The sequence below is a fragment of the Pristis pectinata genome, chromosome 11 (assembly GCF_009764475.1).
Source record: "Pristis pectinata isolate sPriPec2 chromosome 11, sPriPec2.1.pri, whole genome shotgun sequence".
Taxonomy (NCBI): Eukaryota; Metazoa; Chordata; class Chondrichthyes; order Rhinopristiformes; family Pristidae; genus Pristis; species Pristis pectinata.
In genome coordinates this window covers 21,221,434-21,243,673 of record NC_067415.1, presented here as the reverse complement: position 1 = coordinate 21,243,673, position 22,240 = coordinate 21,221,434, and the positions used below count along the sequence as shown (strand labels likewise).

General features: G+C 38.8%; 1 protein-coding gene across 1 annotated transcript in view; it reads left to right on the top strand.

The window, feature by feature from the left end:
- The window catches only part of LOC127576211 (FRAS1-related extracellular matrix protein 2-like), a 169,577-nt gene that overhangs the window by 102,197 nt on the left and 45,140 nt on the right, over positions 1-22,240 (top strand). Inside the window, exon 7 of the mRNA XM_052026631.1 lies at positions 21,563-21,712. Within this exon, the coding sequence (XP_051882591.1) occupies positions 21,563-21,712 (150 nt within the window). The remainder of the gene's footprint in view (positions 1-21,562; positions 21,713-22,240) is intronic.

Below are 22,240 nucleotides of genomic sequence, written 5' to 3'. Positions count from 1 at the left end.
TCTTAATAAATTCAGTAATCACTTTGTGATTAGGAGGTGAATTTGCTCTGTGATTAAGCTGGTAGAATTTCTGTCAGTTATGTTGCACAGATGAAAGAGAGTAAAGTTATACCGCGTGGAAAGACTTTCTGAAGCAGCCGCATCAGAGAGATTTCAGCAAATATGTCCACAAACACTTTAACCAAACAGCTGTGAGTTGGTGGTAACCATGATCCCCGACCTTTGTATGACTACATGATATTTAGTGCCCATTGCATGATGGGACGGAATTGAGAAATTAAAGGAAATAAAGAAGTTAATTTGTCTAAACCACAGCCTTTGTGATAAGAAATAAAACATAACAATAAAGTTTTTATGTCTTGGCCCTGATAGCAAATTTGAAAGCAGTTTTACAATGCTCCATTTAGCTTTGCCCACTGACCAAACAAGTTTAATTTTATAGGTAGAAGCTGTCTAGAGCAATCGTTTGTTATTTTCTAAATCAAGCCTATCTGCACTGAGAATCTGTTAAAAGTTTGTAACAGAAATTATAAGAGATATTTGCTAATGACTCTAATGGCAAAACTGAGGAAAAGATATGCATATGCATAATACTTCTACCATTAAAGATCACTAATTCTTCAGCAAGTGCTATACTTGTCCTTTTTAGTTACTTGAAATATTAGTTCCTTCAACAGGCGTGAATTCTAGTCAGAAAATGAGGAAACAATTTGCATAATTATAAGTTTAAATAAAAATATTGTTTGTTCAACCTGCCTGGAGACCACATGGGTCCTACATGTGCCTTTGTGAAAGCCCCACCACCACTGGCCTCCTAAGCTTAGTACCAATATAGCAGCAGATTGGAAACTCCAGCTAAAGGAAACTTCAACCCCCGGTTCTCTCCCCTTGCCACAATTTGCCCTATGAAGAACAGCTCAGGTCCATATCATTTTCATAGGTATTTTACAAGTCTCTCCTAGGAGATCAGCAAGATCTACATAATTTCAGACCTCTAACATTTGAATGTCTGCCACAAAATACCTTTTCAATTCCACCTTTATTGCAATTCCAGAATACTGATTCCTCCCGAGAACTTCTGAACTACTTTATTAATTTTTCAGAATGCATCCATCTTTTTAGATCTCAGCAACATCAAAATGAAGCATCCTGAAGTTGCACATAATTACATTCATGAGTGAATAAAGTCAGTGAAACACTGGAACTAACCTTCAGATTTATTTCTTCGCAGTGACCTTTGTATAGGTATATTGTGAAGTATTTTACCAACGTTTGTGTGAAGTCCCTGTCAGGCAGACATGGTGCTAAAATGGGATACACAAGGCAGATTAAGTTTGAAGCAGAGAAGTGTGAAGTGATATATTTCAGAAATAATGAGAGGCAATATAAAACTAAATGTTACAACAGCAAAATATGTACAGAAACAGAAAATCCTTTGTTAGTAAACTAATCTTTGATAAGAAGGCTGATAGAATAACTAGACTTTACAAAAAGAAAACAAGATCAAAGCTTATACTAAAATAATGATCTCAAGTATTATGCTCTATCCACTGCACTTGAGAGAAGATGTCAAGATCTTACAGAGTGCATAGAAACTATTTATTGGAATGATAACAAGATTGGAGTCTTCAGTTGTGTGGAGGAAGTGAGGCTGTTCTTAAAGCAATAAAGATAAAGGGGAGAACTGATACATTTTTAAAGCTATGGTGGTTTGGTAGAATAAATAGGAAGATCCAAACCAGTGGGGTCAGATTTTATGTGAGCAGCAAAAGGACCAGAGGTGGTTATGAATTCTAATGAAGGATCCTTGACCTGAAACATTAGGATCAACTCTGCTTCTCTCCCCATTGATAATGCTGGATCTGCCTCCTGCATTTTGTTTCTATGGCATCAATAAATGTTCTTTTACAAAACAAGTTGATGTCCCAGGAAGGTCTTGAAGCAGGTTCAGCAAAATGTTCAAAGCACATGGATATGGAGAAAAAGAAGTGCAGTGGATTAATTGATAGTTCTGACAAATGGTTGACAGAGACATAAAAGGCCAAATGACCTTCTGTGCTCTTTGTGTCATTCTATGACTGTATGCTTTGGAGTTTAAAAGAATGAGAGCTGATCTCGTTAAGACATACAAGATTTTTGGAGGGATTGATGTGCTGGATTTTGAGAAGCTGGAGAATCCACAGCTTGAGAGCAGAGTCTCAGCATGAGGGACTGGCCATTTCACCTTTGGGATACAAGTGGACTTGGCAAGTTGAGGTAAAGGTTTTATTGCTTGAAGAAGTAGGGGCTTCAGAGATAGAAATAGCCACATTTGTTTGTATTTTTTATATTTTGGTGTATGTGCTGCTGTGCTCACTTTTTTGAATTTGATGAGGCCATTAATCTGCCTCTGGCATCGAATCTAAGAGTGGGGATAAACTTGCTGTTCCTGACTTTAGCAGTCATATCCAGCCTTGCATTCTTGGTGATGGCTGCAGACCAATATTTTATCACTAGAGGAAATAATGTTGAAAAGTAAAAAATCTTCAGATGCAAGAAATTTGAAATAAAAACAGTAAATGCTGGAGATATTCAGGCAGCATCTATGGGGTGATAAACTGAGCTTAGGAAGGAAGGAAATGAGGAAAACTTGGAGGAATGGCTCTGTTAGTTCATAATGGACTTAGCACAATAGAAAGTGGTTCCAAGTTCAAGCAAGCAGGATATAGAAGCGATTTGGATAGAGATAAATAACAAAGGCAAGAAGTCACTTATGGGAGTGGAATACAGACATGGTAACCACATGACAGGACAGTTTATAAAAGAAAAAGAAAGTTTGTCAGAAAGCTACAGTGATAAGATACCACATAGAGTGGATAAATAAGACAGGCAAAGTTAACCAAGAAGATGAGTTTTATAGAACAGCATATTCTGGAGCTAACCAGAGAGCAGGCTGTATTAGACTTGATATTGTGCAAAAAGATATGTTTAATTAATAACCTCATTGTGAAGGCACCCCTAGGTACCAACAATATGATTGAACTTTGAATTCAGTTTGAGGGAGAAAAGAATGGTTTAATGATTATTTTTTTCTAAACTTAAATTCAATTTTATGTGGACACGGAAGCAGCTTAAATGAACTAGCAAATGAGATTAAGGGATCGGACAGTCGAGATGCAGTGACAAATATTTAAGGCATCTTTCAGAATACATGGAATAGATGCATTCCCACAAGAAAAGTTCCAAGGGGAGGATCCACCATCTGCTATAAACTAAGGATCCACCATCTGTTATAAACTAAAATAGTATCTGACTTAAGAGTGTGTAATCATGCAAAGGTGGGTGACAGGTCTGAAGTTGGACAGAATGTAAAAAAAATCAACAAAAAATAACTGAAAGATTAATAAGAAAAGAAAAATTAGAGTGCAAGGTAAAGCTAGTCAGAAATATCAAAACAGAAAGTAAAAGGTGCTTTAAAGAGTTAATAATGTGAGTGTTGGTCCTATCGAAACTAAGTCTGGGAATGGAAGACAAGGAACTTGCATCAATCTAGGCTAGGGAGGAGATTGTTGAACCGCTGGTAAGGATCGTTGAGTCCTCGTTGTCCACGGGGATGGTGCCAGAGGATTGGAGGGTTGCGAATGTTGTCCCCTTGTTCAAAAAAGGTAATAGGGATAGGCCAGGGAATTATAGACCGGTGAGTCTCACGTCTGTGGTGGGTAAGCTGTTAGAAAGGATTCTAAGGGATAGGATTTATGAACACCTAGAGAATCATGGACTGATTAGGGACAGCCAGCATGGCTTTGTGAAGGGAAGATCTTGCCTCACAAGCCTGATAGAGTTCTTTGAGGAGGTGACTAGGAAGATTGATGAGGGCAGTGCGGCGGATGTGGTTTACATGGATTTTAGTAAGGCGTTTGATAAGGTTCCACATGGTAGGCTTCTTCAGAAGGTCAGAGGCCAAGGGATCCAGGGAAGCTTGGCTGTGTGGATTAGGAATTGGCTTGCATGTAGAAAGCAGAGGGTTGTGGTGGAAGGAGTGCCCTCGGATTGGAGGGCAGTGACTAGTGGTGTCCCGCGGGGATCAGTTCTGGGACCTCTACTTTTTGTGATATTTATAGATGACTTAGATGAGGGGGTGGAGGGCTGGGTTAGTAAGTTTGTGGATGACACTAAGGTCGGCGGTGTTGTGGATAGTGTGGAGGGTTGTTGGAGCTTACAGAGGGATATTGATAGGATGCAGAGCTGGGCTGAGAAGTGTGAGGTGGTACACTTTGGAAGGACAAACTCCAGGGCAGAGTACAGGGTAAACGGCAAGGTACTTGGCAGTGTGGAGGAGCAGAGGGATCTGGGGGTTCATATTCACAGTTCATTGAAAGTTGCCTCACAGGTGGAAAGAGCAGTTAAGAAGGCCAACGGGATGTTGGCTTTCATAAGTCGCAGGACTGAGTTTAAGAGCCGCGAGGTGATGATGCAGCTTTACAAAACTCTAGTTAGGCCACACTTAGAGTACTGTGTTCAGTTCTGATCGCCTCATTATAGGAAGGATGTGGAGGCATTGGAGAGGGTGCAGAGGAGATTTACCAGGATACTGCCTGGATTAGAGCGTATTGAATATGAGGCGAGGCTTAAGGTGCTAGGGCTTTATTCACTGGAAAGGAGGAGGATGAGAGGAGACATGATAGAGGTATATAAAATATTGAGAGGAATAGATAGAGTAGACAGTCAGCGCCTCCTTCCCAGGGCACCAATGCTCACGACGAGAGGTCATGGCTTTAAGGTTATGGGTGGGAGGTTCAGGGGAGATGTCAGGGGGAGGTTTTTCACCCAGAGAGTGGTTGGTGCATGGAATGCACTGCCTGTGGTGGTGGTGGAGGCAGATACATTGGATAGGTTCAAGAGCTTGTTGGATAGGCATATGGAGGAATGTGAGATAGAGGGATATGCGGGAGGAAGGGGTTAGGTAGTGCGAGGGTGGTTTGATGGACGGCACAACATGGTGGGCCGAAGGGCCTGTTTTGTGCTGTATGGTTCTATGGTTCTAAGCTGGAGGATGCAAGTACAATCACAGAAATTCAGAATTGGAAAGAAGGAAGGAACACAGGAAAATTACATTCACCAGGAAAGTGGTACTGAGCAAGTTATTGAGCTGAGGGCTGACAGATCTCTGAATCTTGTTGAACTTAAGCCCAAGGTCTTAAAAGAAATGGTTGGTGTGATGTGTTTGTTTTAATTTCCAAAGCTGGCTCCAATCAAGGCAATTTTGAGTCCCTTAGATTGCAAAACAGCAAAGTAATTTCTTTATTCAAAAAGGGAGAGACAAAAAGCAGACAACTACCGCCCAATTAGCTGAACATCTGCCAAAGGAAAAATGTTCTAAGTTATTATTAAAGATGTTATAGCAAGGCAAGATAATCAGGCAAAGTCGACACAATTCTATGAAAGGGAAACCATGTTTGACCAATTCTTTGGAGTTCGGAAGTAACGTGCTGTGGATAAAGGGAAGCCAGTGGACATACTAAGATTTTGAGAAGGCATTTGAAAAGGTTATTGTGGGAAATAAAAGCTCACGTTGTGGAAAGCAATATATTAGCATGGACTGGAGATTGGCTGGTTAACAGGAAACAGAGGTGTAATGAATAGTGTGCCGTCAGGAATGATGCACAAGTCTCAGCTTTTCACAATTATATGACTAGGATTAAGGCACCAAAGACATGGTTGCTAAATTTACTGATGACACAAAGGTAAATAGAAAAGTAAGTTGTGAAGAGAACATAAGGAAGCTACAAAGGTTTATAGATAGCTTAATTGATAGGCATATACTGTAGGTAATAATGTGGAAAGTGTGAATTGTCCATTCTGATAGGAAAGATTAAAAAAAGATTTTCTAAATAGTGAAGGTTTGCACAGTACTGAGGTACAGCAGAATCTGGGTATCATAGAACAAGAACATAGAACACTGCAGCACAGTACAGGCCCTTTGGCCCACAATGTTGTGCCAACATTTTATCTTGCTCTAAGATCTATCTAACCCTTCCATCCCACATAGCTCCTCATTTCTCTATCATTCATGTGTCTAAGAATCAATGTATCTGCCCCCACAACCTCTGCAGGCAGTGCATTCCACGCAGCCACCACTCTCTGTGTAAAAAAACTTACCCCAACATCCCCCTTATACCTTCCTCCAATCACCTTAAAATTTCTGGGTGAAATCTTGGGTGAAGATTTTTTATAAATGCAACCAATGCTTCAAACTTCACTTATGTTGAGTAATTCATGACCAGCAATATCAGAAGATATCATCCTAGTGCATGATTCCCAACCTTCGTCCCTTTGCAACTAGGCGTCTTAGATCACACCCATTTATTTCTATTTGTGCAATTCATTGGTGTATCTTTTTATGAATGCTGTTTGTATTCATATAAGGAGCTTCAGTTTTGTCTTTTTTATGCTTTTTCCTGCTCTGATCCTATTTGGAGGTATATTGTTTATATGCTCTATTCCTTCCTGCCAAAGTATAGTTGTCATTACCCATTTTGTTACTCTGCAGTAGTCACCTTATCCTTTCTCTTAACTTTCTAAATTTCCCTTCTCCATAATACTGACCACCCTACACACCCCCTTCCCTACCCCTCTGTTAAGTTTATACTCTTTCTCTAGCCCTAGTGATTCGACTCACTGGGACACTTGTCCAAGCCCGAGTCAATTGACCTCAGTTAACCACTTGTTGCGGTACCTATTTATTTGGCAGACGATTTGTTTACCACTGCAAATGAAAACTGAAAAATTAATAAAATCTAACAGTTACACTAATTAAACAAATATTTTAAATGAATTAACCCCCTTGCTCACCAAAGTCCACAATATGTAAGCACTGCACTCAGTGCGCATTGCACACTTAAGTTAGAGGTTTGCCAGCTTTTGGGTTCAAAAGCTGTGCCTATCTTCACAACCTCTGAAAATATTATTATGAGCAGGAGTCTAATAAGCTGCAATCCTCCAAATATATATTTTAACGTGCCTTCTTCCACAATATAAATTGGAAAATTTGATTGCAGTTTGCCACTTGTATGACTTTTCAAATACTTTTCATATAATGCTGCAAGTGCAGTGGTTTTTGGGCTGTAAAGAAAAAGATTGATAGGTACAACACTGTTGGGCATTGTATAAACATGTAAACATGTTGAAAGTAAAAAGGCATTTGTATTTAAGTCTTAAACATACTGTCAAAATGTTAAACATGCTGTGGGAGGCGAGGGAGGAGATTGCAGAACCTCTGACGATGATCTTTGTGTCATCCAGGGAGACGGGAGAGGTTCCGGAAGATTGGAGGGTTGCGGATGTTGTTCCCTTATTCAAGAAGGGGAGTAGGGATAGCCCAGGAAATTATAGACTGGTGAGTCTTACCTCAGTGGTTGGTAAGCTGATGGAGAAGATCCTGAGAGGCAGGATTTATGAACATTTGGAGAGGTATAATATGATTAGGAATAGTCAGCATGGCTTTGTTAAGGGCAGGTCCTACCTTACGAGACTGATTGAATTTTTTGAGGATGTGACTAAGCACATCAATGAAGAGAGAGCAGTTGATGTAGCGTATATGGATTTCAGCAAGGCGTTTGATAAGGTACCCCATGCGAGGCTTATGGTGAAGGTGAGGAGACATGGGATCCAAGGGGACATTGCAGTGTGGATCCAGAACTGGCTGGCCCACAGAAGGCAAAGAGTGGTTGTTGAAGGGTCGTATTCTGAGTGGAGGTTGGTGACCAGTGGTGTACCTCAGGAATCTGTACTGGGACCCTTACTATTTGTGATTTTTATAAATGGCCTGGATGAGGAAGTGGAGGGGTGGTTTAGTAAGTTTGCGAATGACACGAAGGTTGGGGGTGTTGTGGATAGTTTAGAGGGCTGTCAGAGGTTACAGAGGGACATAGATAGGATGCAGAGTTGGGCTAAGAAGTGGCAGATGCAGTTCAACCCAGATAAGTGTGAAGTGGTTCATTTTGATAGGTCAAATATGTTGGCGGAATATAGTATTAATGGTAGGACTCTTGGCAGTATGGAGGATCAGAGGGATCTTGGGGTCCGAGTCCATAGGACGCTCAAAGCGGCTGTGCAAGTTGACTCTGTGGTTAAGAAGGCATATGGTGTATTGTCCTTCATCAATCGGGGAATTGAATTTAGGAGCCGAGAGGTATTGTTGCAGCTGTATAGGTCCCTGGTCAGACCCCACTTGGAGTATTGTGCTCAGTTCTGGTTGCCTCACTACAGGAACGATGTGGAAGCCATAGAGAGGGTGCAGAGGAGATTTACAAGGATGCTGCCTGGAATGTGGAGCATGCCTTATGAAAGCAGGTTAAGGGAACTCGGCTTTTTCTCCTTGGAAAGATGGAGGATAAGGGGGGACCTGATTGAGGTGTATAAGATGATGAGAGGTATTGATAGGGTAGATAGTCAGAGGCTTTTCCCCAGGGCTGAATTGGTGGCCACAAGAAGACATAGGTTTAAGGTGCTGGGGAGTAGATGTCAGTGGTAAGTTTTTTACTCAGAGAGTGGTGAGTGCGTGGAATGGGCTGCCGGAAACAGTGGTGGAGGCTGATACGATAGGGTCTTTCAAGAGACTGTTAGATAGGTATATGGAGCTGAGTAAAATAGAGGGCTATGGGTAAGCCTAGTAATTTCTAGGGTAGGGATATGTTCGGCACAGCTTTGTGGGCCAAAGGGCCTGAATTGTGCTGTAATTGTTCTATGTTCTAAAATGGGACAAATAAATAAAACAGTTCAAATGCTGAAAATCCAGGATAAAGATAGAAAATGGTGAAATTACATATCAGGATTGCCAGCATGTAAGAAGAGAAATTTACATATTCAACTGACTCAACTGTGACAAGATCATTAATCAAGTAGTATTCCATCTTTCCCAGCATACCTACCCAGACTACTAATAAATTAGCAGTTATGCGTACAGTTAATTCTGACATATGTATCGCATCTTCATGTCGGTGTTTCAGCTGAATAATTGGAAATATGACTGTAGGCAACAATACAAGTTTCATATATATACTAAGCTGACACAAATAATCTTGGGTGAAGATTTTTTATAAATGCAACCAATGCTTCAAATTTCACTTGTGTTGAGTAATTAGTGACCAGCAATATCAGAAAATAAGCTGATAAGAATAGTTATTTGTTATGTACATATATCTTATAGATGTCAAATGCTATTTTGTCTCATTCAGCCCCATTGTTCTTGGCTACCAAGCTTTCAAGTTAAGATTAACTTAGTGTGCACACACTTGGAAATGATAAAGTTACTTTTGAACTATGATGAAAGTTAACTGAGTCACACCAACATATATTGTGTATTCTTTAATGTAGTATAAGATCCAGATAATTCTTTGAAAATGAATTGAGACACAGATTGACACATTTGGTAATCTGACAACAAAACACTATCTAAAGATATTGGTTTGGCTTTGGATTAAGGACTCTAACTTTCAGATATAGCTATCCATTCAATTTTATCCAGTGGTTTAAATATAAGTACATAAAGTAGTATTGCATGTATTATAAGTACAGTTTACTGGATGAAAATTGTACATGATGGCAAATTCTCATTATCTGTGGCCTACTGTCTATATAATACAAGTAGCAATTTAAGTACAAGCAGTAAACACAATAGAAAGTTGCCATAAAAAAGCCTTAATTCAGGTCTCCCATATTATTATTAGGAGAATCAATGCATGGAACCTTATGGAGACGAGAAGCAGTGGTTGAAAATTCATAACTGATGATGCAGTGACTGCACATAAAGTCGAATGCTTAGGGTACACCTACCTGTTTCACCTGGGATCATGAGGCAGAGATTTTCTCACACACACAAAGCACAAAACATCATGTGCATAAGTGGCACCATTCATGCAACTTTAGCGCAGTTGTCCACAATATCAAAGTGCTTCCTGCAATCTTCGTAATTTGTAAGTGATTATCATCTTTAAATTTGTAAAACTAAGAAATTTTGTCATTTTTTTGGAAAAATAATTTAGAGGGGACTTTATAGCAACAGTTGTTTCACGCAGATTAAAATCGATTTCCATCTGTAAAAGTGAAAAGCAACATCCATTCCCATTTCAGTCTCATCGATTTTGAAGTATTCCTTTAAAACATGCCATTAATTTTCCTGACTACTGTATCTAACATGATTGTAGGATTAAAAGGACATTTCACTTAAACTTTCATTCATTCGGAAGAGCTCTATATGACCTGTTGTGTGTATAATACCTACCATTTAAAGTATGACTTTTACATTCCCCTAGGGAGCAGTTAAATGAATTGGCAGGAAATAGCAGGCAATTTGGAATTGAAGATCTGGCTGCAGAATTGTTTTGAGAGATATAAAGCTGCAAAGAATGCTGCTAACATTAACGGCTAAATGTTTAGAAATATAAGAAATTGATGGAGAATTGGAAACAAATATATAATTAACCTTTCCATAGGTAACTAACCAACCATGAGACATGCACACATAGCCAAGACCAACAATAGTGAAACTCTAAAATTTTGGTCCCTATTATTCATAAATTATTCTATTATTGTGTTCAACAAATAAAATTTCAGCTGATGAATACCCATGCAAAGCATACATTGAAATACAAAAATAAAAAATAAGGTATTTAGTTTGTTATATTCATCTCGGCTGTATAGAAATTGCCCTTATCAAACTGCTTTGATTGGACTTGTTATACTGATTAAAGAAAATAGTTCATTTGCTAATTTGCGATCTATAATCTTTATTCAGAATCATAGAATTGGTGCAGCATGGAAGAAGGTCATTTGGCCCAACAAGCCCATAGATGAGCAATGTGAATGGTCCCATTCCCTCATTCTTTCCATGTGGTCTACAGTTTTTGTCCCCTTCGAGTATTTACCAGATTCCATTTTGAAAGCTTTGATTGAATCTGCTCTATTCCATTTGCACTGATTTTTGCTGTGCAAAATTTTTATTTCCCATTTCTTATTCAGTTCTTTTACAAATAATCATAGAACATGCTAAGTACACCGCTCAGTCACGAACAAGGTGAAGTGATGCTTCATAATTATCTCTCTGCCATTGATGATCATCATTGATTTGGGTTGGGTTGGGTTGGGTTGGGTTGCGTTGGATTGGTCATAGTAGGATCTGACAGCATGGAATATTCTACCCTGTCATACTTGGTGTACCACAATTTCATTTCTTCAAATTGTAGCAAAATTAATTTGATTCTGGTTCCTATTCAATAGACAAAAAGAGAAAATCTAAAGGAGAAAGAGTTTTATCAGAGAGTGTGCCAGCATCTGTTTCTGAATGACATATGTCTCGGGAGTACATTAATTACTCATAGTGGATGGTGCAAATGTGAAAATCTGAAAATTATTTCATAAACAAGACACTGTCTGTGAGGGAGGATTAAATCTGAAGATGCTAGTGGCACAGATTTTGAATTCTTAGCTATTAAATGGACAGTAATCTTGTAAGGGTAAATGACCGCATTCCTATTGAATCTAGAATCATTACAAAACAAACTCAAAGTGGACAAGAAAGCAGGGGAACGACTGTTAATGAAAATTAATGCCTAATCCCATTCATACATTAAGACTGTAATGAATAATCTGGCAGACTTCTTTGTGGAAACATCTGGCCATTAAACTGTGCCCTAATTACATCCAAGTCCCCTATTCCAAAGTAAAATTTGCTGCATTATTAATAGTATACATGTGGGAATTGTCACACGGCACACCACACTAGCTTTTACTTTATTGTTGAACCTAGATTGTACAATGACACCCGTGAGAAGGCATTAAGATCTCAAATCTCTTATTTTATGGTACTTTTAACAGAAAACATCTGTGGTGTTCAGACTGATGACTGCCCGTCTCTGCCTCACAGGTGCAAACACCAAACCACCACAGTACAAACATAGTAAAAAAGATGAATGAAAGGATACAACTGCATTTGGTGGAGCTATTCTCAGTTCCTAGAAAAGATAACTGTATCATTGTGCTCCATAATCATGCAGCATTGATATTTGAGTAGGTTCTGTACAGCCCTAGGTAACGATATTCCTTATTTGTTGAGTTGTAAATCCTGGATTATGTTTTTTGTTACTTGTAAAGGAAGAAAGAAAAAAAAACAGTGGAACTGATCCTATCATTCTTTTGGGCCATAAGGCAGAAGGTGAACAATTAGAATCACTGCTATCTCTTTGGATTTCAGGGTACGGAAATTCAAAAGATGTGTAAAGTATTAGATAATATCAAATTGTACAGTCCAGGTTTTCTATGCCAGTGTTAAGGCAGGAACTGATTAGGGATTATCAGCATAGCTTTGTACGTAGAAAATCATATCTCATGAATTTGATTGAATTTTTTGAAAAGGTGACCAAGAAGATTGACAAGGGCAGGGTGATCCACGTTGTCTACATGGACTTTAAGCAAGGTCTTTGACAAGTTCTGCATGGTAGGCTGGTTTGGAAAGTTATAACACATAATCAAGGGTGAGCTAGCCAATTGGGTACAAAATTGGCTTGGTGGTGGGAGTTCGAGGGTGGTAGGAGGGGTTGTTTTCCAGTTTGGAGGCCTGTGACCAGTGGGGTGCTGCAGGGATTGGTGCTGGTCCCCTGTTATATAGTAATGATTTCTATGCGTACGTAGGTGGCATGATTATTAGTAAGTTTGCAGATGATACCAAAATTGGCATAGTGGACAGTGAAGAAGGTTGGTCAAAGGTTACAACAGAATCTAGATCATATGGGAAAGTGGGCAAAGGAATGGCAGATGGAATTTAACTCAGGCAAGTGTGAAGTGATGCATTTTGGGAAGTTAAATCAGGCCAAGACACTGGGGAGTGTTGTAGACCAGAGAGACCAATGGGTACAAATACATGATTCCCTAAAAGTGGCAACACAGGTGGTCAGGATGGTGAAGAAGGGGTATGGCATGCTTGCCTTCATCAGCCAAGGTATTGAGTCCAAGAGTTAGGACGTCATGTTACAGTTGTAGAAAACACTGTGTACAGTTCTGGTAGGCATGCTATAGGAAGGATGTGATTAAGCTACAGACAATTCAGAAAAGATTCCCAAGGATGTTGCCTGGACTGTAAGGCTTGAGTCATAAGGAGAGATTGGATAGGCTGGGACTGTTTCCCCTGGAGCAAAGGAGGCTGAGGGGTGGCCTTAGAGGTTTATAAAATTATGAGGGGCAGAGATAGGGCAGGTAGCCACTGTCTTTTTCCAAGGGTAGGGGAGTCTAAACCAAGAGGGTATAGGCTTAAGGTGAAAGGGGAAAAATTTAAAGGGGATCTGAGGGGCAAGATTTTCACACAGGGGGTGGTGGGTATATGGAACAAGCTGCCAGAGAAAGTGGGATTACAATGTTTAAAAAACATTTGAACAGGTTCATGGATGGGAACGATTTAGAGGCATCATGGCCAAATGCAGGCAAATTGAACTAGTTTAGACAGGTATCTGGGTCGGCAGGGACAATTTGGACCAAAGGGCTGTTTCCATGCTGTATAACTCCGTGAATATAGGAGAAATTCCTACGTCACCAAGGAGCTGCAGGAAGAAGAGCCACAGAACCAACATTAGAGCCCGATCTCTGACTTGCACTCCAATGTATAAGGCATTGCCCTGGGTGAGATGGGGTGACGTGGGGGAGTTGTGCAAGATTATCCCACATACAGTTGAATCTTTTCACAAGAAATTCTCCATTCTTAATTAATTAAGAGATGCATTTAAGACAAAGAGAAATAGAGATGTGGTGATGGGGTTAGATGAAAAGCAGGGGAGGAGATGCATTAACACTGGCATAGAATACTTGGGTTATCTGATTTGATTGTATGCTGAAATTCTAACTAAAACTTTAGACATCTTTTGAATTTCCCAAGCAACAAACAATCTGCTGGAGGAACTCAGCGGGTTAAGCAGCATTTGTTGGGGGAGAAGGAACATCGACAATTCCTTTCCTCATACAGATGCTGCCTAACATACTGCGTTCCTCCAGCAGATTGTTTTTTGCTCCGCTCTCCAGCATCTGTAGTCTCTTGTGTAAAATCCAAAGAGATAATGGGGATCTATTCTAATTGCTCACCTTCTGCCTCTTGGCCATGAAGAATGATAGGATCAGTTCCACTGATCTTTCCCTCCTTCCTTTATAAAAATTCCAGGGAATGTAATTACCAAAGCTCACCAGTAAACTCAGTAGGCCAATGGTCTCCTCCAATGCTGGAAGAGATTATGAGAATCCAACCACCAATGTCATTCTACACACATTGGCCGGCATGAATGGACTGGCACTGTTTAGTAGCTTTAATAAATTTGATTTGTTTCAAGTTGTTTGTAGAATTCAATGAACAGAATGAATGATTACTCAATACCAAACATAATAAATGTCCTATTATTTTGTTCGGGATTAACAACAATCTGTTCATTAGTTTAATGTGTGGGAGGGGCCAATATGATGGGGTCATTTAAGAGACTATTAGATAGGCACATGGACAAAAGAAAAATAGAGGGTTATGGGAAGCGTAGTAGAGAGAGGGATAGATTGAATGGGGATAAGGTTTATATAGGTCGGCAAACATCGTGAGCCAAAGGACCTGTACTGTGCTGTACTGTTCTATGTTCTATGTGTGGTCTGAGACCTCACCTCATCATGGTTTAGTGGTAATAAGAGTATGGCACGAGCACTTCCTTAGCTGAAAAGTTTAACTGCTGTGTGGAATATCTGGTTTAGTCCAGCGACTGGAATTCTAATCAATTTTTGTCATCAGTTATTTACAGACTGCTTCATGTGATCAAATGGAAAAATATCGTAATAGCCCTACTTTAATCCTTTGACAATTCAACCCTGAATTATGACCCCTTATTAGTTAAAGAGGTTGCTCTGTAACTTTTTTAGCATCAGCGGTTTGCATTTATAGAGCACCTTTCCTGACTTCAGGATGTTTCAAGGTAAATCAGCGTTAATTTGGATATTTCACTGTTATTGAGATCTGAGGAAGTGGAGCAAATTGCATGCAGCAAGGTTCTACAAACAACAAGAGATAATTAACCAGGTAAGCTTATTTTTCATATTGTTGGTTGGGCTTAAATGTTGGCCAGGACTCCAGAAGAACTTCCATGTTCTTCAGATATTGTTGAGATTTCAAATTAATTTCTCAATAGAAAGGTAATATCTTGGACACTGCTGAGAGAAGATAAGTATTGGAAAAAAACCCTGTTGGCCCATTACTGCTTCGTGCCTCTGGGTAAAAGGCAGAAGAAATGGTGTCAAAAATATTTAAGCTCAAGATAAAGAGAGATAATTAAAATCAGTCAATGACCTGAGAAGTTGTTCATTATTTTGTAATAGATGGGATGAAAACCATTGTGGAGAGTCTTGAATTTTAACGAATAGGAGGAGTTATTAAATAGCAACATATTACAGAGTTTTGGAAAGAAAGCATGTAGTTGTAATTGGAGAGAGTGAGTTTTATTTATTTCAGAAAACTGGGTAAGTGTGCTAAATTTCCTCTCCTTAAGTTTTCAGTAAATTAGGTGCATTTTTACAACAATCTAGTAATTTCATGGTTACCCATGGTTAACTTTGACAGACTTTTATTTCCAAATTTATTTGATTAATGTAAATTCTTCAGCTGCTGTAACTTGATTCAAACTCATGTCTTCCTATCAGTAGTTCAGGCCTCTGGATACCACTGTGTCACCACACACTCAGTATGTAAAGAGCAAGATATGTTTGGATATGATTATGCCACTCACTAACTACATAATCAGTTGTGACGAGGCTAGGCCAAAGCAGCAGTCACACAATTATCTCTCAGGAAGAAGGGCTCAGCAACACGTTCAAAGTCAGAAGTTAACTAACTCCCACATCTTTACATCAGACTTGCTCCAAGCTGCTAGCCACAAGATTTACTCAGACTAAAGGAAGCCTCTTCTGCAGCACTCCCACTATTTTTGCATTGGGAGGGAAACCTGAGGCTTGTGCATACAGTAATGATTTAATGCCACTTTCTATGAGACCAGAATCTGTGCAAGTCAGTACCTTGTAACAGTTTTAACACTTTAATCAGTTTTGCACTTTGTATGAAGCTCTCCTCCTATTCTTTGCACATGATCTGGTATTGACCTGAAACTTTGAGCTGTCAAACCAGCTAATATGTTGCTAGACTGATCTATAGCAGGATACCTGCATAAATGCTGGGACACAGTGCTTTGTTTGAATACATCTATATCTGACATGATTGGGTATCCTATCAATTTTAATTCCAGTAAACCTTCACAGCTAAGGTAAATACTCAAAAGTTGTAAAATTGTGCCTGTGGAAGACTGCAAAAGCACTGTGAATTGATTCATAAGTTTTTGATTTCTATTACATGAGTATGAAAGGAATAATTGTATCATTTTGGGCAGAGTAACATACCTTTGTGGGTTAGTAATATAAGATAAACAATTGACAACTCACTGACATGTTGCAGGTTTGCCTTCAAATCATGTGATATAAATCTTGTGCTGTGTTCACACACCAAGTTGCAGACAAGGTGTAGTCAGGAGCTTCACAGTCACCATAACACAACTGAAATAACCACAGCTTTAGGGAGAAATATTTCCAAAAGCTACCCCGATATTCACTGGTGTCACAAATGAAGGATTCCGAGATATCCTTCCTTGGAAAAAGAAAATATTTTTTGTATGTAAATGTAATAATTGATTTACCATATAGCTGGTCATTTTTATTAAAGTTACTTTTAAAGTAAGTGGTTGGACAGATCTATACTTCATGCTCCATCAAATCCATCACTTTCTTAAGAAGCACCAGAAGTGTTATTTCCCTCTTCATAGACAATTGTTGATTAATAAAAGGGATATTTATTGCCTGGATTGTGTGATAGATACTGGATAAATCTGCTGGAGATATTTATGCTGATAATTATTTTTATGTATATCTTTCTAACTGCGTGGTAGTTATTGACCTTTCTGGCACCAGTAATTAACTATCACAAGGAGTCTCATTCCTCAATATTTTTAATGTTAAAACAGTCAAATTTTAATTATTTTTACTTTTCTATTTGTATCTTTTTCTCCCTCTTAATTTGATTTTTCTTCCCCTCTTATTATTATGAATTAGCTTTCTTTAAATCACCCTCCTTCTCTCTCCTGACCTGATGAGAATGTCCAGCTGACTCTGCTCCTTCAGGTGGAAAAGACTTTGCCAATAAAGTTGCTGAAAGTACCTGCTGATAGTGATGGAAGTATTGTATCTGCAACTAGAATAGGGCCAGCAAATGTGGACCTCTGTATTAGTACCTCTTTCAGAATTATGAAATAAACAATGGAGAGAAAACCATTTAGTGTCCTGCAACAGTAAAACTACTCCTGTTAAAACATCTTTGCATCTGTTTGCAGTTCCTATCAACTTTTCCTTCATAAATTCCTAAATTCACAATTATTGTACAACTAATGTAAAACATGTCAGACTATAATTACATCCTTTCCCCAGTAGCTACACTGCAGGGTACCACTGACAGTACACAGTAATTGCAGTGTAAGAAGTTTAGATAGGCAGTTTTCTTTATAAATGTAGACGTGGGAATGTATGATGGAAAAATGAAAATCAAGCCAGGGTAGTAACTGATTCTGTCTCTGCATCCTGATCCAATTATCTCCTGATCATTAACTCTGCTTTGCCTGAGGATTACATTTGGGCCTGAATCCCCATGTGCAGAAACAAAATACTGGAGATCCTGGAAATTTTAAATTTAAAATGGAAATGATCAGTGATTCTTGGCATGTCGGGCTCCTTTTGCAGAGAGAGAACCAAAATTAACATTTCAAATTAATGTTAACAAAAAAATCATTCTTAGTTTTTATTCCTCATACAGAATGACATGGGAATTAACTGGCCAATTTTATTTCAAATTTTTCACATAAAGCCGGACATCTCTTAACACTATCTCCCTGTGCTAGTGAGAAGAGTGCTTCAGTTTTTGACACAGGGCTGGATATACAACTCAAGTTTATTAATCCTGTATTCTCAGCATATATTGATGTCTAATCAGAGCCTGTGCTTCAATAACACCATACATTTCTCAATTTATTTGCCATTGTTATTGTAATGATAAATAAATTCAAACAAATTAGTTACTATGAATTTTTAGTGGATTTCTATAGGGAATGAGAGAACAATTAATGAATAATCAGTTGGTTTACATGATAAGATATCTTTATTAGTCACATGTACAGTGTATATTGAAACACACAGTGAAATGGATCTTTTTGCGTAGAGTTTCTGGGGGCAGTCTGCAAGTGTTGCCACGCTTCTGGCGCCAACAAAGCATGCCCACATCTTCCTAACCCTTATGTTTTTTGGAATGTGGGAGGAAATTGGAGCACCCGGAGGAAACCCACGCAGACACGGGGAGAACGTACAAACTCCTTACAGACAATGGCCGGAATTGAACCCAGGCCCTGTAATAGCATTACGCTAACTGCTACACTACCGTGATGATTTTTTAAAGAATGCCACATTGATGATCTAACAGCTGCTAAGATTCAACATTCCACTAAGTGGCTGATTCTATCACAGTGATAAAGGGGTAGGAAAGACAACATATAAGTGATGATTGAAGTCAGTGTTCATAGAACCATTGCCAGGGAAGTATCAGGTGCCTCTTAAATTCCGATTAAAAATTGCACAGTGAGAAAGATGGAGCATTTTCCTATTTCGCTTCATAAGCTGAAAATCAAAAATAAAATGCAGATGCTGGAATTCTGAAACAAAAACAGAAAATGCTGGGAAAATTCAGCAAGTCAGACAGTGTCCGTGGAAAGAGAAACATTCAGCAATTTGCGTCTGCTTTCCTCGGTGGGTCCAAATTGTGAAGGGTGGGATTTGAGTAGAAGACCATCTGGGATGATTTGGAATCGAAGACATTTGCTAAGGAAAGAGATGTGTTTGTGGAAACGAGTCTTGGTCAATAGTTTATCAATGACTAGAAAGGAAAGAGAAACCACTGAGGGAAAACAGGCAAAAGGGAGAGGCAGGAATCCTGCTAGAGAACAAAGGAGAACTTGGCACTCCTGGAAGACCTGAAACATTGACTGTTTCTCTTTTCACAGATGCTGCCTGACATGCTGAGTTTTTCTAGCAGTTTCTGTTTTTGTTTTAGCTTCTTAAGCTGTTTAGTCATTAGAATCTTTGCAGATACTGGAAACATGAAGTGAAAGCAGAAAATGCTGGACATACTCCTTGGGTCAGGCAGCATCTATAGAGAGAGACCCATTTAATGTTCAGGTCGATGAGCATTCATCAGCACTGGAAGCATTTTAAGGATCTTTCTCGTATTTTGGGAGATTACAGAGATTTTGTACTTATTTCGGCAATCTGTCATTGGCACTCCCCTAAAATTCTAATGTTACAAAGCTGGCTCAGTTGCTGATCTTTACACACATGGAATACCTCCATTATTTGAAGAAGAGAGAAAGAATTGTGGTTTTTGAAAAGTGACTTGCATATCCACTGAGATGGTGCGCAGTTTATTAGATTCAATAAATCATTTTGTACTCACTTTGAAAGATTAAAGACCATTTAAGGCTTTTGAAAGATGTTCAGTTGTAGTAAAACTGTTTTGTGGCAGTTTGTTCCAATTCTTCACTACTTAACCTAGGCTACAACTTTAATGCAGTATTGAGGGACTAGAGTGCTGCTGATGTACAATTTAAGTAGCATATCTGATGAGGTGTTAAACCAAGATTCCATTTGCCCTTTCAAGTGAACATGAAAGATCATATAATGCTATTCATTGAGTAAGTTGTGGGGGGGGGGAAGATATACGGGTAGTTCTCCTGCTCCTCTGTCTAATGTTTAATGATTACCTAACATCTGAGGCAAAATGCCAAATACAACAGGCATAGTTAGTTATACTCGAGCTTGCCATTGGTGCTGACATTTTGCACTGAATAAATAAGTTAAGCTCTCGTGTTTCTGTCCTTTATGAATTGTTTCCAACATTACAGAATATCCATGGCCAGAATCATAAAAAAAATATTTACAGTCCATTGCGGTTGTTCCCTTTTTGTTATCAATAACTTAAGTTCACCCTGTAGTACTACATAGGGGCAGGATGGTGGGGGAGGAATTGAACAGCAGCTGGATAGAGAAAAAGAGTCAATGATTTGTTCAAACCTTCCTTGAAGAACTTCCCCACTGATTCCTGGGAACCTCTGACCCATGACCACTCAAAGTCAAGGAACATTCATGGTGGTATTGAGAATTTAAGTCCATACATCGGGAGCACACAAAAGCCCTGCATAAGAAATGGACCACATCACAAACTACCCACCCACCTACCTTGGCAGCCACCTTCTGTCCCACCTGTGGGAATGTCTGTTGTTCCCACATTGGCCTCAATAACCACCTCGGAACCCACAAAACCAGAGAGGAAGCAAATCAAGTGGGAGACATAAAGTTTTTATGTTTTTCAAGGAGGAAGAAGGCAGTATGTCACAAACTTCAAAGTGTGTTAAAAGCAATATCAGTTACAGGTTTTGGTATGAACCAGTATTGGAAAAGACTCACAGATACTCACAAAATTCAGCCTACATTGTGCATTTTGTAGAAAAGTGAGAAAATGTTTGGAATTTCTTGGCAAATGATTAAACTGTTGCTTCCTCAAGGTTAAATAATCTGCTGGAAAATGTATCAAAAATTTCCTGTAAAACATAAAATGGAACAGATTTATTCTTAGAAATGTATTAACAAACAATAAAATATTTTGTTCCAATAGGCAATTCCATACACACGATAAAACAATGGATTCCATTCGATTGAACTGAAACACAAGCGAATGTATATTATATTTGAAAGCCTGTTTTTAGCTCAAATTGCATTTTGTTTGTACTTCATTATTTTGCCTGATTGGTTTCAAAAGAATTATGTTTTTAAGTTTGCACTTTGGTTACATATGCCTTATTTGTACTTATGGGATTTCTCCCTATTGCTGGTATCTGTGGCATGCTTCTCTAGGCACTGCCTTTCATTTTCTCCTAGGGGGAGTCCATGCAATGAATATCAACAGGCTGTCAGCTCATCACAGCCAAGCCTGATATAATTCTTGCTCAATTCCTGTGCAGTTGTGCTTTGTTAAAGAAATAAGTGGCTAGTTATCAGAAACAGAAACACTTGCTGATTTGTAATCGGCACAAAATAACACTCTCTCTTGTTCGCCTCCTGATGTGAAAATGCTTGTCCTGCATTAATTATGCTTACTTGATGTGGACAATTGCAGAACCTTGAATCATTGTGCTCATCCAGAAGAGTATCCTAATATACATCAATCTGCTTTTGCCATGTTCACGCTCTGCTGAAATTTCTAAGTATTATTATTGGAAGTTTGATATGGAAATTTATTTTAGGAAATAGTGTTTTGATATTTTCATATTGCGGGTGGAATAATGTGTATCATCTGGTGGAATGGGTATTTGTGTTCAAATTTTTATGCAAGCTGATGTACACATTATTCACTGTGTTGATATTATGTCTATTCCAGAACCAGTTTTTTACTTCGGCGATACTGAATATCAGGTAGATGAAAGTGAAGGCTATGTGGAAGTCCAGGTCTGGCGAACAGGAACTGATTTGTCCAAGACTGCAACAGTGACAGTTCGATCCCGCAAAACTGAGCCAGCATCAGCCGAAGGTGAGAGCATGCACTTATTGTGTTTTTTGTTACTGAGAAATGACACAGGCTAGGAATGTGAGCAGTTCTGTTATTTGCCGCAAAATAACCCAAGGTGTCATACCCCATTGTGCTGCATTTATATCAATAAAACACTGCTGAGGAAAATGAATGTGTCCAGTGGTATGCCATGAGTTCTGGGAAGGTAATTGAAATGTAACTTCACCATTTGCAGGTCTGATATTTGATAGCAAAGTACTACATGCTAGCCTTCAGATTTTTTTAAACTTTATTTCAATAATTATCTCTTACTTAAATAATTAATATTAAATCTCTCAATTGATGTACAGCATACAATATAAAGAATTCAAACCCTTGCAGATTTTGTTTAAATTTGTAAGTGAATCATATGTTCACAATGATAAAAAGCATCTTACATTACCTTCACTATTTTATATATCTGAGTTTCAGTTCAAGTGGATTAAAACTAATTGGAAGAATTTGCTGTGCACAGGAAGTGTTCACAAAAGAATAGCTAGTTTAAGTGAC